General features: G+C 37.8%; 1 protein-coding gene across 1 annotated transcript in view; it reads right to left on the bottom strand.

Annotated features, from left to right (window-relative positions):
- GAB1 (GRB2 associated binding protein 1) overlaps positions 1 to 19,404 on the bottom strand; it is a 98,979-nt gene that overhangs the window by 21,181 nt on the left and 58,394 nt on the right. The window contains exons 2-3 of the mRNA XM_083367777.1: positions 4,637 to 4,931; positions 558 to 771 (exon numbers count right to left, since the gene is read on the bottom strand). Of these exons, the coding sequence (XP_083223903.1) occupies positions 558 to 771; positions 4,637 to 4,931 (509 nt within the window). The remainder of the gene's footprint in view (positions 1 to 557; positions 772 to 4,636; positions 4,932 to 19,404) is intronic.

Raw genomic sequence — 19,404 nt, 5'->3', positions numbered from 1 at the left:
GGACACTTTGAGCCTAGAATATTGCACCTTTTCACAATATTTTAATTTTCTGAGATTGTGGATTTGGGGTTTTCATGAGCTGTACGCCATAATCATCACAATTATGACAAATCACGGCTTGAACTATCTTGCTTTGCATGTAATGAGTCTACCTCATACATTAGTTTCCCCTTTTAAGTTGCATTACTGAAATAAATGAACTTTTGCACGATATTCTAATTTTTCAGGTTTCACCTGTATATACCGCTTCACAGTGCTTTACAGCTTTCTCTAAGCAGTTTACAGAGTCAGCATATCGCCCCCAATGATCTGGGTCTTCATTTTACCGACCTCGGAAGGATGCAAAGCTGAGTCAACCTTGAGCCGGTGAGACTCGAACTGCCAAACTGCTGGCAGTTGGGAATCAGCAGAATTAGTCTGCGATATTGCATTCTAACTATTGCGCCACCACGGGTCTTTTCACTACAATAGGTAATGAAAACTTGTTAACCACTCAGAAACTACCTATGATAACAGTTACTATAGCATTTTAATAAAACAAAAAATCCAATGTTTACCTTGCTGGTTCAGGCTTCTTACTTTGACAATTGACTAGTAACAGGTAATCTTGTGGATCTTCATGATTGGAGGCAGATTCTAATGGTGGAATATTAATTAATTGATATGGAGGAGGCAGGGATGGCTCAGCTTGTACAGATGGTAGGGAAGTACTGACAGCTAACGGTAATTCAGCTGGTGCCGGCAGAGAACTGCCAGGTGGCTTCACAGCATCTACAAAACAGAACATGCAGCCATATCATTCAATACTCAATTGACTGACTAATTGTTTGATTGATTGATTCATTCATTCATTCAAAAGAGTTATATGGCCATACATCTTGCAGTACATAACTCTTAGCGGTTAACAGCAATAAAATCATAAACAATAAAAACAACAGAATTCGAAATCAAGGAAAACCTGACACCAACCCAACATTTATTTCCATTCATCTATTCAATCCCTAGGCTCCAACCTTGTCATCCCAATTCCTGGGGCAATGGTCAGCTCTTGATGGCTTTCCAGAAGATTAAGAATGTGAGGGCCAGCTGGGTCTTAAAGGGAAGAATGTTCCATGGGGAAGATCCTACTGTAGGAAAGACACATTTCCTAGATCCCACCAGACATTAGTAATGTTTCGATTATATAATATCAACTAATCTTATGGTAATATCTTCAAGATACAGAGGTAACGGAGCAGGCTGCAATTATTCTGTAAAAGAATGGTGACTGTTAAGTTCTCAACCTCAATTAAATATATATTTAATCAAGGTAAGCTATCAATTTACCCATCTTCAGATATGGATTCTCTGAACAAGATGGTCCTCACTTGTCACTCTTAGATTAAAGTAAGAGGAACCCACAATTTCCTTCCCAATTGACAGTTTTATAAAATAAATGAATACACAAACTCTATTTGTGGTACAGAATGCAGCCGCGAGAGTTGTGTTGGGAGTTTCCTGACACTCCCATGTCACACCTTTGCTCCGCAAGCTGCATTGGCTTCCAGTTGTCTTCCGGGTGAGGTTCAAGGTATTAGTAATGACCTACAAAGCCCTACATGGCATGGGTCCGGAATACCTTGGGGAGCACCTGCAGCCGGCGTCAACTTCCCTCCGCCCAGTACGCTCCCACAGAGAGGGCCTCCTCAGGGTGCCACCGGTCAAAGAATGCCGACTGGTGGTCCCCAGGGGGAGGGCGTTCTCTGTGGGCGCGCCGGATTTATGGAACCATCTTCCGGTCGAGCTCCGGATGGCGCCTGATCTCCGCTCCTTCCGGCGCGATCTTAAAATCCACCTTTTTGAACAAGCTGGCCTGACCTGATGGGATGGGGTTGGGTTTTATAAATTGGTCTTAACTTTTAATCTGTACTAATTTATTACGGGCATTGCTGTTTAATTACTTTTTAATAATTTTTAATTTTGTATCTTGTTTTTATTATCTATTGTCCTGTTCACCGCCCCGAGTCCTTCGGGAGAAGGGCGGTATACAAATTAAATTAATAATAATAATAATAATAATAATAATAATAATAATAATAATAATAATAATAATAATAATAATAATAATATTTTCCCCTGCGTCTTGAAAAAAAGCCTAAGACTTTTTACGTTCTGCATTTCAGTGTTAATGTATAACAGGACAGAAAAGAATGATGAATTGTTTGCAAACCCAATTAATAATGTAAATACTGACATTACAAGAAGTAGTAAGCCTCTGACTATGAGGTGCTTTAAGTGACTGTTTTATGTTCTTGATTTACTTTCATATGCTTTTATGTTATTGTCGCTTGATGGGTCTGTTACAGGATGAATGGCTTTTTATTAAAAAAAATAATGAAGGCAAAAATTCAACATCATAACGAACAACAGCAAATGTCGCCTTTGTAGTGAAAAGGATGAAACAATTGACCATTTGATCAGTGGCTACAGCAAAATTTCATAAACTGGCTACAAGCAGCATCGTGACCAAGCTGCCAGATTATTCACTGGAAACTTTGCCAGAGGCTTGGATTTGAATGCAGTAAAAACAATCAAGTTGAGAAGGTTTTAGAAAATAAGTGGGTTAAGATCTTATGGGGCTTTAAGATCCAAAGAGACAGGCATGTGGTTGATAACATGCTTAATATAACAATTATTAAAAAGAAGAAAGGCTGGTTATTGATGTTGCTATTCTAGCTGATGCTAGAATTAAGGAAAAATATTGGAAAAAATACAAATACTGGCACTTGCAAATTGAAGTTGGGTGTTTATTGAAAAAAAATCCATTGTTCTACCAGTCATAACTTGAGGTCTTGGAGCAACTTCTATGATATCTAGAAATACTGAATCAGGCCTGAACAGCCTAATTTTACAAAAAACTTACTATACATGAACTGCCTATATTCTTAGATGCTACCTTAATAATTCTTACTTCCTTAGTTAAAACCTGAATTATTAAGTTTCCACAGTCTTAAGACTGTAAATCTAGCTGTAGGATACCCCACATAGTAAAAGGGAACTTATTAGTAATCACTACTGCAATGCAAAAAGCTACATTTATATAGTCAGTGTAAGATTGAGAACTCCTTTTAAATCCAGGCTATGGATATCTGCCCAGCTGTTTATCAAAGGAAAGAATCTGGTATGGATATTCCCATTCATTCTGCAAAACAGATGTGCCATTCAGTTAATCTGTATGCTAAATTCTAAAAGTAGAAAACCATAGCAAATATTTTGCAATAGCAAATATTTATCGTACAGTCCCCAATGTAGCCACAGCATTGTTATAATCTCCAAACTCTTCCAAAACAACCTCTAAGTGTAGTGTAACATAAGGCAAACATTTTCTCAACGTTCAACTATATAAATATGTAAACTTTCCTTTAAGATTCTGAAAACTATGTTTCAAAATTATTTCAGAAAATCCATTATAGAAATATTTGGGAATGTTTCTTTCTGCCCTTTGTGCTACCAATGGGCCCTGCTAACTGGGAATGCTTATAGTTGCAGTTTCAAAATAACCCAAAATAAAAGGTCTATGATCCATTGATTGAGCCCTGCTCTTACATGGCAACCTTACTCAGATGCCTTATTTATTTATAAATATTTACAAATTCATCATACAATATATTTTATTCATTTAATAAATTTATACTTCTCAATAGAGCATACGTGGCTCTCCCCATTGTTTTATTCACTTAATTCACCAATGAAGCTGATTAGGGTGCAACTTAGTAACTAGACCAGAACATTCAGCAATGTTGTAGCCAAACCGTTTGAAACCAGGTCACTCCTATTCTGGCACTCTAACAATGGTCTCATATATTCATTTATATTCATTTCATGCGTCTTTTCAAAATTCAATCATTTAAAACAAATATTTACAATACACAGTAATATACTCTCAAAACACATATTCTCAATATATTTCTTCCTTTTTCAACAAATTTGCTAGCTAATGTCTCTTATAGTTAACCACATTTCTGAATGGGAAACTTTTTTTTGCTGAGAAACACCCCCATCATCTATTTCTCGGGGGAATACCTAAGAAATTGGGGAATACCACATAAATTATTCATCACAGTATCCTGAGAATTCCATGATCAAAGGAAGTCGCATTAAAAGGACCAACTAAGTTCAAAAGAAGACTTCAAACTGCCCCCCCCCCGGGGAAATGTTCCTTTTTCTTTTTTCCATGTATGTTATAAAAATACAGGCAATCATTGTCCCATGGCAAGACCTATGTGCTTAGATTTTCTTGCTATCTCGGGTGACTATAAATGACACTGCCTTTGTCCACAACTACACTGTCTCTCTGTACTGTAAACTGCTATCTGTTTGATGCTGCAACTTTGCAGATATGTAGCATGCTGGACCTTCTTTGCTTCAAAAAACCCCCAAAAACCTTCTTTCAGAAGCTAAAGTGTGGCATTAGAAAATAATGGCTATTGAAAGGCCACAATAATTTTCTATAATGGCAAAAACCAATACAGTCTTTTAAAATGGCAGCATAAACTTAAATACAACAGTTATCTTCTGAATTTCCATATTCCTACATGGGATTTCTACGGGATCAAATTTCTAATAAATTGCTAAAATATAACAACAATTTACTTACCATCATCAGTAGGATTGAATCCACAGATATCACAAATACATCTAACCCACTTATTCATCTCCTCTTCACTGTCGGCAACTAAATAGAAGACTCTGTCTATTGTGTTTATGTCAAAAATATAGCTGTTTTCAAATTCTTTTTTGTTAAATGTCAATCCAGCATCCACTTGTTGACACAAATTCAAGTCAATGATACGAATTGGTTTCTTGGCATGGTCATTTTTGTAATATTCCAATACATCTGGATCTCCTGTCAACCGACCGCTGCGGAGCACAAACCATCTTCTCTTCCATGCCTAGAGAATGGAGAAAATAACCATATATTTTACATGCATGTGTTACTGAAATAGCACAGAATAATCTAAATACATATTTGAAGCTATAAAATTATATTATAAATTGAAATATTTGGAATTCAATTAAATCTATATAAAAAGAAAGTGCAGTAGTTAAGAAGGGCAAAGTAGTTGACAATTTGGAATACAACTAAGATTGCATAATCTAGCAGTATACAAAATAGTTGGAATATTCAGTATGAAGCCACTAGGCTTAAATCCTATGTTGCCCCAGAGGTTTTTCAGCTCAGGATAGAAATAGAAATATGGGTTAACAAGCCTTACATATCTTTAATATATCCACAATTTTTTTGGCCAACAGAAAAAAATGCAAGATTAACAGTTTTTAAATTGATATTTTTTATTTTATATTGCATACCCTCCACCCACAACTAATCTACCTTAATGTCTTGTACAAATATATGTATGTTTGAAAACATAAAGGACCTTTCATTTTCTGGCATGAAATGTTTTGGTTCAACAGAGTATTTGAGGCTATAATCACATTCACATTTATTTAAGAATAAGCCAAGTGCAGAAGAACAAAAAGCCTTACACTGTATTAAATCTTAACCCTGTTATTATGGCATTAGCCAGCCTTTTCCAACCCCAATTCCCATTGACACAGCTAATGTACATTTGGGCAGGCACATTTTCACCTGCTGTCTCTAGTTTTCTTGGACACACTTTTTCTCTTTCTAAATATACAGCTAGACTGGTATAGTGGTTAAGGAAGCAGACTAAAAACTGGACGACCACAAAGCCAGATGGGTAACCTTGGGTTAGCCGCTCTTTCTCAACCTTAGGAAACAGACAGAGACAAATCACTTCTGAAAACTGCAGGGACTTGTCAGGCAGTTGCCAGGAGTAAACAAATTGATTTGAGAGAGAGACACAGAGAGAGAAGGCCAAAAGGAGAAACAGAGAAAGAAAACCAGTCTTGCTTAATTTTTTTGAACTTTTAAAATATTCTGGTAACTCCTAAAAAGATATAATCTGTTTATTATTGTTAGTCCTTAGAGGTAGTCCAGATAAGAAGCACCAACCATGAGTATTAACACTATTTTTATTGTAAGGTTACAGTAACAGAATCTTGCAAATCTAAAAACACATCTCTTCCCCCATACCTTTACAATCCAAGAATCTAGAAAGACTCCTTCTGACACGCTTGCTGCACTCCCTTGGCTAAGTGCCTCTAATCCAGGGGTGTCAAACTCAATTTCATTGAGGGCCGCATCAGCATTGCGGTTGCCCTCAGGGGGTTGGGTGGGTATGGCCAGGGTGGGTGTGGCCTACTGGGTGGGTGTGGCTAGTGTGCATATGGTCTACTGGGTGAGCATGGGCAGCTATACATCGTTCGCATCAAGGGTGCCTATGGGGGCCTGGGCAGGAGTGGGACAGATCTGAGGGTCTCTGGCAGAAGGAGGGTCTCTGGGCCAGGGCCAAGGCAGTGGGGGCCGTTCCCTCACTGTTTCCAGGATGGCTTCGCGGGCCACATGAAACCACTTTGCAGGCCAGATCCGGCCCCCGGGCCTTGTGTTTGACATGTCTGTAGTACAGATTTGGAAATTTCTTCTCTAACTTGTACACTGAAATCTTCTCTATATTTCAGAACTAACAAAGGTCCTCTGTAGGAGTGAAATATCGCTTTAGGTGCAGCTTGCTTGGTAAATTGGTAATATAAACAGAACTTGTTTGTATTTCTACGTGTCAGAAAACTTTGCCTTTAGACAACAACACCTGCCTCTATATCTCTGCTTTATTGCCTAAGAATACATCTTTCTCACAGAAAGTGAAAATGGGAATTTTTTTTTTAGTTGCTTAATGAGTCACTTGCTGAAACTGGCACAGACTGTCCTTAAAAACAAAAGCAATTTCAGAAACTACACACTAGTAAGGCAGACACAAAGGTTCTCTGGATTATAGCACAAAAGCACAATTTAACAGCAGAATAAAGCTTGAAGCTAGACAAGAGACCTGACATCAGCACGCGTGCTAATCATAGTACAATGGCCCTACTATGTTTCATGAAACTGCAAAGCGAGTCCATATAAATCACTCTTTGTTATCTGAAAATATCTGGGATTCTTGAAGTAAGTTCTATTTTTAACATTTTAATATTGGCTGCCTGATAGAAGCTGTATATTGCCTTACTGAGAAAAACTTCAGAGGATCATACTACAGTATGAAATGAAAAGTACAGCTTTGATTTTCATATATATATAGTACAAAGCTGTACTTTTCATATATATATATATATATATATATATATATATATATATATATATATATGTGTGTGTGTGTGTGTGTGTGTGTGTGTGTGTGTGTGTGTGTGTGTGTGTGTGTGTAGATCTAGAGTCTCGGGTTTCTTCCCGCGTTCCTTTCATCTTCAGAAAGTTGTGGCGACGTATCCCATCCGTCATCATCAGGCCGGAGTGTTCCTCCTGCTGCTTCCAGGAGCAATGCGTGGTCTGGCTGTTCCTTTCCTTCCAACTGCCGGTGGGGCTGTGTTCTGACTGGGTGGAGGCGTGGCTGCTTTCTGATTGGGTGGGGGTGTCCTCCGACTGGGTGGAGGCGTGGTTGTCTTCTGATTGAGTGGAGGCGTGGCTGTCTTCTGATTGGGTGGATGCGTGGTTGTCTTCTGATTGGTTGGAGGCGTGGCTGTCTTCTGATTGGGTCGGGTGTGTTCTGAATGGGTGGGGTTTTTTGTTGTGTTGTAATATCCTGAGTGTTGTGATTTGGTGTCCTGAGGAGTGGGCTGTGTAGTGGCCTCCAGAGCTTTGGTTTGGCTCCGAGTTCGAGGACCTGCTATGTATCTCTGGTATGGGTCAGTCAGGTTCGTGTGTGCGTTCTTCTGCTTGGGTGATGGCACTTTTGCTTGACTTGTTCTGTCTTCTGTGTGGGAGAGTTTTTGTTCTAGGTGTGGATGAGTCTTGCTGGGGCTGGTGGCATTTGGGGTTGTTTGTTGGTTTTTTAAATCCTTGTTTGCTGGAATTCGTTTCTCTATCAATGCTGGTTTCCAAATGGCATGTAGGCGGGAGGTGTCGTCTCGCTTGTTCATACTGTCTGGGTGTTTTTCTATTTCAATGGCTTCTCTGATTATTCTGCTATTGAGATGTTCTATTTTGGCGATTGTTTTTGTACCTTCAAAATTGATGTTGTGTCCCGTAGTGTTTATGTGTTGTACTAGTGAAGATGTGTGATCTTTCTTCTGTACTGAGTTCTTATGTTCTTCTACACGTACCTCTATTCTTCTGTTAGTCTGTCCGATGTATGTTGCTGGACAGGAGGCGCATGGGATTTGGTATATGCCCTGGTTTTCCAGTTCTATTTTGTCTTTGGGATTTCTCAGGATGGTTGATATCTTTCTGTCAGTGTTAAATGCGGTTTTGATGTTATGTTTGCGTAGTACTTTACTGATTTTGTCGGTTGTTCCTTTTATGTAGGGCAAGATGGCTCGTCCGTTGTTCTGTTCTTCTTCTTGGATGTTTTTCTGTTTCGGAGTCCCTTCATCTGCAAGGCGACTGGTTCTTGTTATTAGTGTTTTGGCTACTGAATTTATTTGTGCTGGGTGATGATGTCATTGTGCATTGAGGTAACGGTTGGTGTGTGTTTTCTTTCGGTAGACTGTGTGTCCTAGGGTGCCGTTTTGTTTTTTGTATATAAGTACATCCAGGAAAGGTAACTGGTTGTTTGTTTCAATCTCCATGGTGAATTTTATTTTGGGATGTAGGCTGTTCAGGTGTGTTAGGAAGTTTTCTAGCTCCTTTCTTCCGTGGGGCCAGATCACGAAGGTGTCATCCACATATCTGAGCCACAGTTTTGGTTTGTTTGTAGTCTTTTCCAGAGCGTTAGTTTCAAATTCTTCCATGAAAAGGTTGGCGATAACTGGTGATAGAGGGGATCCCATTGGTGCGCCTTCTATTTGTTTGTATCTCTGGCCTCTGTGTATGAAGTATGTGTTTGATAAGCAGTGTTCTGCTAGTTCTATAATAAGGTTTGGTGGTTGGTATTTGCTTCTTATTGTTGATAGAGCTTCTTGGACTGGCACCTGGGTGAATAGTGATACCACATCGAAGCTGACTAGCAAGTCTTTTTGGTCTATCTGTAGATTTTTCACTAATTCTATAAAGTGGTATGAGTTTTGGACATATGAAGCCAGGGCATATACCAAATCCCATGCGCCTCCTGTCCAGCAACATACATCGGACAGACTAACAGAAGAATAGAGGTACGTGTAGAAGAACATAAGAACTCAGTACAGAAGAAAGATCACACATCTTCACTAGTACAACACATAAACACTACGGGACACAACATCAATTTTGAAGGTACAAAAACAATCGCCAAAATAGAACATCTCAATAGCAGAATAATCAGAGAAGCCATTGAAATAGAAAAACACCCAGACAGTATGAACAAGCGAGACGACACCTCCCGCCTACATGCCATTTGGAAACCAGCATTGATAGAGAAACGAATTCCAGCAAACAAGGATTTAAAAAACCAACAAACAACCCCAAATGCCACCAGCCCCAGCAAGACTCATCCACACCCAGAACAAAAACTCTCCCACACAGAAGACAGAACAAGTCAAGCAAAAGTGCCATCACCCAAGCAGAAGAACGCACACACGAACCTGACTGACCCATACCAGAGATACATAGCAGGTCCTCGAACTCGGAGCCAAACCAAAGCTCTGGAGGCCACTACACAGCCAACTCCTCAGGACACCAAATCACAACACTCAGGATATTACAACACAACAAAAAACCCCACCCATTCAGAACACACCTGACCCAATCAGAAGACAGCCACGCCTCCAACCAATCAGAAGACAACCACGCATCCACCCAATCAGAAGACAGCCACGCCTCCACTCAATCAGAAGACAACCACGCCTCCACCCAGTCGGAGGACACCCCCACCCAATCAGAAAGCAGCCACGCCTCCACCCAGTCAGAACACAGCCCCACCGGCAGTTGGAAGGAAAGGAACAGCCAGACCACGCATTGCTCCTGGAAGCAGCAGGAGGAACACTCCGGCCTGATGATGACGGATGGGATTTCGTCGAAACGTCGCCACAACTTTCTGAAGATGAAAGGAACGCGGGAAGAAACCCGAGACTCTAGATCTACACATACAGACACCCGCGAGAATCTACGAAAATATATATATATATATATATATATATATATATATATATATATATATATATATATATATATATATATATATGAAAATCAAAGCTGTACTTTTCATTTCATACTGTAGTATGATCCTCTGAAGTTTTTCTCAGTAAGGCAATATACAGCTTCTATCAGGCAGCCAATATTAAAATGTTAAAAATAGAACTTACTTCAAGAATCCCAGATATTTTCAGATAACAAAGAGTGATTTATATGGACTCGCTTATATCCCCCTGTTGAGATTCTTTGATTCCTTGTAACAGGTGGGACACCTGATGTTAACATCTTCAGGAATACACTTGAAAAGCTTGGTCTTTGTTACAGATATTACTATAATGAGCAAGCATCAATTTTCCAGCTCTTCCCCCATCCCCGTTAAAACAGAATAATAGTACTGCTTAAACCTAACCAGCATTAAAGTTTGTATTGCAAGGACTGTTCCATCAGTCCCACCTGAAGGAAAAGAAAGGAAAAATTAAGCATAATAACAGTTGAGATATCATTTTATAAAAGATTTAGTGTACAATCTTGTGCATGCTTTCTTAGAAATTGAGCTCCCTGAAACAGTTACAATATGCTATCAAGAATATTATATAGCAGTGGTTCTCTACCTTTTCTTCATCGTGGCCACAGACCACCAAGGCTTAACTCAAGATTTAAATCATTTAAATCATTTCTTCAAGCCTTCGCAGACCCCGTGATGATATCGCAGCCCTCAGGGGTCTGTGGATGACAGGTTGAGAACCACCGTTATATAGAATTACAATGTTAGAGTCCCAACCATGGGAAGGAAGAGTTCAGCAAGACTTACTTTCAAAGTTACTTTATCACTACAGTGCCACATTTATGCATATATTTTAATTAATTTTTTTTATTGTTCCTTACTTAAAAAAGCATTAAGGTGAAAAAGTTTCCTATATTTTAAACCTTTGATCTATTACAATCCAACTTAACTTTTTAACTGATTCAATACTTGCCCTATCCAAAGATGAAATCAATTAATAAACATGTAGAACAAAATTATGGATATATACCTAAATATTGGGAGGATATTGAATGAATGAATATGAAGGTCTCTATATCATAGCAGCTTCTATGTATACAGGAGGCTTTTATCACATTCAGTCTCCAATGGTTGAATGAGGAAAGCAGACTACTTTACTATACCATAAGCTTTTCATTCAAATAAATAAATAATTTCACTGAAAATTTAGCACACAAATAATTTAGAACACAATTAGCACAATTAGCATAAAGATTGCTGTTTACTGGCTTGTGACACAGATAAACTATTCAAAGCATAATTGCTCAAGCTTCAGTTGTTCATTGTAACAATATATCTTACGTCCTTTTATAAATAAGCACATAAAATATTAGGTGCATCTTTACTTATTGTTACGCTGTTCCCCCTTTGCCATAAATACATTCACACTTTTTAAGAATTGTTTTCCAGGAAGTACCATCTTTTCTTACAAAGAAAAATAAGGAAAAAACAGTCTCAGTGGAAGTTTCCACTCCACCAGCTATCATCCTGATTAGCTGTTTGAAATACACACATGGCCAACATTTCCTGTTTTTAATCTATTGTCACCATTTGCCAGTTCTACATTGGTCTGTTCTAACTTTAGTGTACTTATACAAACAAAAACATTGAAAGCAATGTAAATACAATAGTGCTTGCAGCATTTCTTTAACCTAAAAGTGAAAAAATAGAAAATTATATATTTAAACATTTTTTTTAAAAAAGCAGATGAAGCTATAAAATGCTTGATAAGATTGTGTGTGTTATTAATAAATAATTACTAATTTATTATCCTAAGTTGAAGAGTGCTATTTAGCTCTCAAACCCCTCTATGTAATCATGCACTTCACACAAACGTCAGGATTTCTTGGGTGTAAATTCTGGGTGTTGGAGTTTCCAGATGTCTGTACAGTATTCAGTTTGATCATGTAATAAAGAATTATTGCATTGGCCAGCTCAAGCTAAAGTAATAAAAATGGTACTGACTTCTGCATGTATTGCCCTGCAGCATTTGCTCACGAAAAATGCAACACTTTTTGAAGATAGCTGCATAGGGGAAATCCCTCTATACACATTCACAATCAAGAACTATCAAGGGGTCATGCTCTCTTCCACTCTCATAAAACTGTAATGGCATGTGGGAATATAGTGCCTGACTGAACTTTAAAACAGCAATCCAAATAATGTTATCCATCTTGTTCACTTTAAAAAAAGGATAAATAATTTTAGCTTACATAGCCTTGTTAAACTCCAGCACAGAAACCAGGTTTCTTCTAATGTTTGAATTCATCTTCCAATTTTTATACATTTGACATTTAGTTTGCTATGCCTGCAAAATACATATTCAAGAATCCTTTTCTGTTTCCTTCATATTAATTCTATCACCCAGTTGATAAGTTTGGGAAATATTTGTCAAGTTGTGTTAACGTCATGTTCTAACCCAAGAGCATATTAAAACAAAGTAATGTTTTTAAAATTATTTTTTACATTATTGAAAGAGTAATTCCTTTAATATTTGTTTGTATTGATTCTCTTTTCTAAAAATATCAGAACTGCTCCACATACCAACAAACTGTAACTAATATGTGTGTGCGTGCATGCATGTATGTGTATGGTTAGGATTTGATTGAAAAAGCAAAAGCCATTATATAGTCGTTTCTCATTTCAAAATTATGAAAAGCTGTTTCAAATTTTAATGGGATTTTCAAAGCACAGAAAGCAAAGTAGGCAACATCTGTCTTTTGATTTATTCATCATGGAAGAAATGACAAAAAGCAAGAATGTAGGGTGGCATTTGGGAAGCGTTAGTAGAAGAACAGTTTGAAGTCATTAAGTCAATATAATCCAAGATTTAATTCAATTTGACACCTAAACTTCATGCACTTTATAAATAATAACAGCAGTAATCAAGAAAGGCATGATGACTACCAAGAAATCCAAATTTACATACATGATTATTCAGTAGCTTGTCCCTTCTTTTCTTCATATATTTCTTCAATAAAATTAATTTTATTTTTTTAATTATTTTTAATTAATTTTAAAAATAGTTATTTTAAAGTGACAAACCCTTTATATATGCTCAGAACTATAGGGAACCTGATCATCTTCTGTTCAAGTCTTTGAACCAGTTCTTTCTTTACAGAAATTCTTTTTGTAAAATGATTAGAATTGCCTTATACTATACAATGAATTATTTTTCAAGAAATTTTAACAAAATTACAAATTCTACATTTAACACACATAAAACCTTGAATATTACTTTTGTTTCTGAAAATACCAGTAATGCTCCAAGACTGAAGAATTATGCAAATATTTTCAAAAATATTTTAAAGCCCGGTCAAGTCAAAAAAATTAAAACGTATCAAATAACCAACTTTACCTCTTTTTACAACACATCAGATGAAAGACTGGACATATTCATATGGACAACAGTTTGATACTGTTAATAAAAAGTACCTCTTCTTTGTTTTCAGCATATCCCTGAATTCCAGTCTTTTCAGTTGTTGCGTCTACTCCAAAAGAAGGTCAGTGTTAGTCTTCCTGTCAGCTTTCCAGCTTACTATACACCACCCTATTATAATAACCTTTGACCAGCAGGAAGCAGACACAATGGACTGAAAATAACAACAATTGTATGATTTCAGAACGTTTTAATGGATATAAAAGAAGCATTTAACTGATGGACAAACTATTTGAAACTTTAAACTATACTAAAATAATAAGCAGGGACCACATCTAACTACACCAATGCACATTTTTCTCTTGAAAATGCCAATGTATGAATATATGTAAATAAACACATGAATAAGTATTTTAGATGAATCCTGCAAGGGAAGAATTGATTTTAAAAAATACCCAAATTCTGTGAAATTTACAAATTCTTGCAGAAATCTTTTCATTCAGGTATTACCAATCTTTTTCTGAAATGTAATTGAAGTAGGAATGGATGTAGTTCATCTCAAATATTGAAAGCAATAAAGAAAACGAGGAATCATGTGAACAAGTTCAATGTCCTAATTATGGTTGGTAACAATTCAGCTACCTTTTGCTTTTGTCAGGAAGTATTTAAATTATTGTAACAAGTCTCACATGCTGTTTTAATAACAATATTGGCAGAATGTCTGCAGAAAATGCTAAGCAAGTTAATCATAAATCTGGAAAAAGTCTTAGAAGAAACAGTTCAAAGAACTGCTTCATTTATTCCAAAAAAGAGAACATGATAGCAGTCTTCAATCACTTGGATAGAAACTGCAGGGAATCACATCTTAGCTAAATTCAAGAGGTCAGAATTAATAACGGAACCATCTGCCTTATATTGTAGACTGATGTGCTTTGATTTGTTGGAAATATTTAAGCAGAGCTGATGGTCTTTTGTTAAGGATACTATGGCTGTGTTCTACATTTCAAAATCTGCCTGATGAGAGAAATGATTTCTTCAGACATAGCCAACCTTTTGATTAAGAAGATTCATGAGAGATGGATTATTAAATTATACAGTATTTATATTTTACATAACTCTGGATAATGGGTTATTCTCCACTCCCACCACGTTTTAGATTCATTTAATTAGTAGATAAAATAGCTGTTTTAAAAAAAACTGCCAAATTTTCTCAGCTGAAATAAATTTGGCCAGTTCTGAGCATTCTTTTTATTAGCATCATCCTGAAAACTGAGCTTATTCTAACAGTGCTAAAATAACAGCAAAAAGACACAACTGCCTGGCCTTAGAGCCAACAAAACCTACAATCTAGACTTAGTTGAACATAAATAAGAAAGAAGGTTAACAAGCAATCTGGTGTTCGCAAAAAGAATTAAAATGAACAGGAGATGCCAAAGGCTGGGAAAGAAGGCAAAAAAGGAAAGGAAAAAAAAGAAGTAACAAGAGTAAGCAAATGACACAAATGGCCAAAGAAATTCAGTCCACTGGGTAAAAGAACATTGGAATTTTCAATCATTATCACCATCAAGGTTCCACCAAACCTAGGTGTCCGTTTCAGAGCCCTTCAGCTATGTGGGGGTTTCTTGACATTGTTAAATTACCAAATGGGAAGCACACTACCATTTCCATTCTGCAACTGTAACACAAAGACATATGTTTGTGTTTACATGAGTAAACACAAGAACACCAATTGTCTCTTTGCACTAATGTATTCAAGAAGTGGAGTCATAGACCATGCTACATCTTGTTTATTTAACCTGACATCCCAAGATACCGTTAACCCAGCCAGTAGTAATTCATAGTAAACCATACTTTAATTATGTCAATGTGAGCACAATTACAGGCTGATATAGGACAGAACAGCAGAAAATAAAAAAACCCTGAAATATTCTAGTACTAAAATCTAGATCAGACATGTCAAACACAAGGCCCGGGGGCCGGATGCGGCCCACAAAGTGGTTTCATGCGGCCCGCGAAGCCATCCTGGAAACAGTGAGGGAACAGCCCCCACTGCCTTGGCCCTGGCCCAGAGACCCTCCTTCTGCCAGAGACCCTCAGATCTGTCCCACTCCTCTCCAGGCCCCCATAGGCACTCTTGATGCAAACGATGTAGAGCTGGCCACGCCCACCCAGTAGGCCATTCGCACTCTAGCCACGCCCACCCAGTAGGCCACGCCCACCCTGGCCATACCCACCCGGCCCCCGGAGGGCAACCGCAATGCTGATGCGTTCCTCAATGAAATTGAGTTTGACACCCCTGATCTAGATTATAGTAAATCAGTAAAGTATGGGTCATATGGTTTAAAAACAGCAACAAAAAGTCTTACCCAACCCCCAGAAGGTGGCTGCTCTAGCAAAAAGACAAAGTGTATATATCTTAGTACATCAAAGGACTATAGAATAAATACTAGCAATGAAAATATGTTCTAGTCCAGGGGTAGGCAACCTTGGCTCTTTTATGACTCGTGGACTTCAACTCCCAGAATTCCTGAGCCAGCTGGCTCAGGAATTCTGGGAGTTGAAGTCCACGAGTCATAAAAGAGCCAATTTTGCCTACCCCTGTTCTAGTTCAAACCTATACTTAGATGCATCATGATCCTTAAACCTAAATGAACAGTTGCTTTCCAGAGTTACAATTCTGCTGTAATCGTTTGGATTACTAGATGTTTAGCCATTAGGAATAATGAATAGGTGATAACAGTAAATCCATCAAGCTTGATACTATCACAATTATTTTTCTTTTGAAAGTGCAGCTTAGGAACTGTACGATTATCATTTGTGGGTGGACTATTCTGTGATATTTAGGGTTAAAATCAACAAGATTATCCTTGATTCAAATGTGGTATATTGAAAAAATATGTATTTTTTTTTTATTAAAGAGTTTTACAAAAACAAAATTTTACAATATATCCCCAAATCCCCCCCACCCCAAACCTGCTCTTATTACACTTCTAGGAGTTGAAGCCATAAGGAACCATGCATATTTCAGGCATGGGAATTGGTTAAATGACACTCGAATAACACTTGGAGAAATGAATGTTTGGTGTTATCTGTCAGAATCAAATTAAAGGTTATTTGTTTCTTTTGACAAGAGGGGTTGGTTCTTTTGAGAAAAAGTTTTCTTTTGAGCAGTACAATCAAAATATTTATAGTTGTTCTAATGCAATTTCCCCTACCTTTTCTTTTTAAAAAATCATTGTTACTTTACGGTTACTTACTTCAACAGCAGTGCATCTCCACAGATACTCTTGTAGGCAAAATGAGACAACTGGCATGGCCAGCTCAGCATAGCTGCTGCTGCCTCCAGACACCCACCCCACACACCGCCACCACGGTTCCCAGCCGCTTTGGCTCAGAGTTCAGCACCAGCAGTAGGGTGAAAATAGGAAGCCCCCAGCCACTGCTTTGTGCTTTGCCCACCTACTCACTCACCCACCCACCCACCCAGCTCTGCCTCTGGCCACACACAGCAAGTTGTCCTCGCAGCGAGTTGGCTGTGTGTTCTGCAGTGACTTGGTGGCAGTGAGTTGCAGAGGCAACTTGATGGTGGTGAGCTGACTACATTGAGCTGGCTGCACCAAGTTGTCCTAAACCTACTTGTATGACACCTAGGTTCAGTGCCTTGCACTGACTGGGCAATTGTGTGAGCAATTGAAAGTATCGATTTTTACCTACAAAGACTTAAATTGTTTAGCATATTTCCAGCACTGCTTTATTGAACCAGAATTTATCAAAGACACCACTGACTGAAAGATACTGCTCCTGTGGCTCAGGAGAGGTGGAGACCATTGGTCAAATACTCTTTTGATGCTCCTTCCATAGAGCTATTCGAAAAACCATACCTCCCCATAAAAACGTATCTATTTGAGCAATCTGACCTGGTCTGATGGGTTAGGGTTGGGGTTTTAATACGTCTTAATTATTGTTTTAACCTTGGGCATTTATTTAATCGCTTTTAACTTTTGTATCCTGTTTTTGTATTTATTGCCCTGTACACCGCCCTGAGTCATTCGGGAGAAGGGCGGTATAAAAATATAAATATATATAAATATAAATAAATTGATAGGTATCTTGGTCATTCGGAAAGTTATTTATCTCCAGTGGCTGCTTAAGGATGAGCAGGCAATGATCATGGTGCAGGTGGCTAGATTCTGTGCAGCAGCATTGGGGATTTGCCAGAAACATAAATATTTTATATCTTTTTAATTAGCTTTTATAATTAATTTTATTACGTGTTTTTATCTAGTATTAGACTATACTCAATGTATTTTTATTGTCAGGTCAGTATGATTCAGTTTTTCTGAAGGTAGCTAGGTTTTGTTATATTGTCTGTAAAACTAGTCAGACCTTGGTCACCCATTGATTACATCATTAATTGTAATATATTGCTATGTCTTCTTGTGTTTGGTTCTATTTAGTTTTGTTTTATTTGAATGTTTAATTTATGTGTTGGCCTATGGCTGTAATAATAAAGACTTGAACCAGAATTTATCCATTTCATATAATCACTATAGGAACAGTTCCTGATTATCCCTTATTTTTAAGAAGGAAAGGATGGTATGAAACCAAGTGATGTTTTTTCTGTTTTGACATTTGACACTACAAGATATTAGCTATTTCTCAACTGTGCTGGCCTGGTAAAAACCAAAAATCAAGATATTATGGAAAGCCTTTGAAAGTGGTCATCTGAAATGTAATTGTGAGCTTGTTCCCGCCTGTGCAATTTTATTATGGAATTGTGAAAAATAAATAATAAATAAATAATAAACTTAAATTAGCGTATTAAGATGTAATTGTAGATGTTTTATTTTACCTGGGTTACTGTGAAGATTTTTAGTGCTATATTGTGTACCTGCACATTTTATTTTTTTAATGTACCATGACCAGTAGATTTGGAACCATATAATTCAATAAATAAATCGTATAGAATATGCTCCCCTGAAAGATGTACTTATCCTTTTTAATTCTTTTTAATTCTTTTATTTAGGAAGACACTGACAATTTTTTGTTTTTAATATACATTTGGCATTTATCTGATTCATAATGGGTAATCTTTGAGTTTTATCTTAAGTATTGCTATATAGAAATGGCTATGCAGAACAATATATCAATGCTGTTCAGATGAACACAGTAGAAATTCAATTCTGCTATTCCAGATACTATTATAGTTTACAGTTGTCCCCAACACTGAGTACAAAGCTTGAAACTTGCAATTTGGTTTCTTGAGTTCTACTTGAGAACTGCCAATTTCTATTTGTTGAAACAATTCCACTGTGACTTTTATTTTACTTTTAATAGTGTAAATTCTTGAGGATAAATGCTTTAGAGCAGGGGTGTCAAACTCAATTTCATTGAGGGCCACATCAGCATTGCGGTTGCCCTCGGGGGGGCCGGGTGGGTGTGGCCAGGATGGGCGTGGCCTAGTGGGTGGGCGCAGCTGGAGTGGGCATGGCCAGCTCTAAATCATTGGCATCAAGGGTGCCTATGGGGGCCTGGGCAGGAATGGGACAGATCTGAGGGTCTCTGGGCCAGGGCCAAGGCAGTTGGGGCCGTTCCCTCGCTGTTTCCAGGATGGCTTCGGGGGCCACATGAAACCACTTCGCGGGCCTTCTGGCCTCCGGGCCTTGTGTTTGACATGTCTGCTTTAGAGCAATGCAAATTATGAACGTGATTGTCCGACTGGGCTTCTGATGATAAAGATGCATGTGCAAATCTAACATTGCAATAAAGTTTTTAATCCTTGCATACTAACACTAATTGGTACACCCGGCATTTTAGGATCAA

The sequence above is a fragment of the Vipera ursinii genome (assembly GCF_947247035.1).
Source record: "Vipera ursinii genome assembly, chromosome: 7".
Taxonomy (NCBI): Eukaryota; Metazoa; Chordata; class Lepidosauria; order Squamata; family Viperidae; genus Vipera; species Vipera ursinii.
The sequence above is the reverse complement of the archived record's forward strand: the minus strand, read 5'-3'. Positions and strand labels throughout refer to the sequence as shown.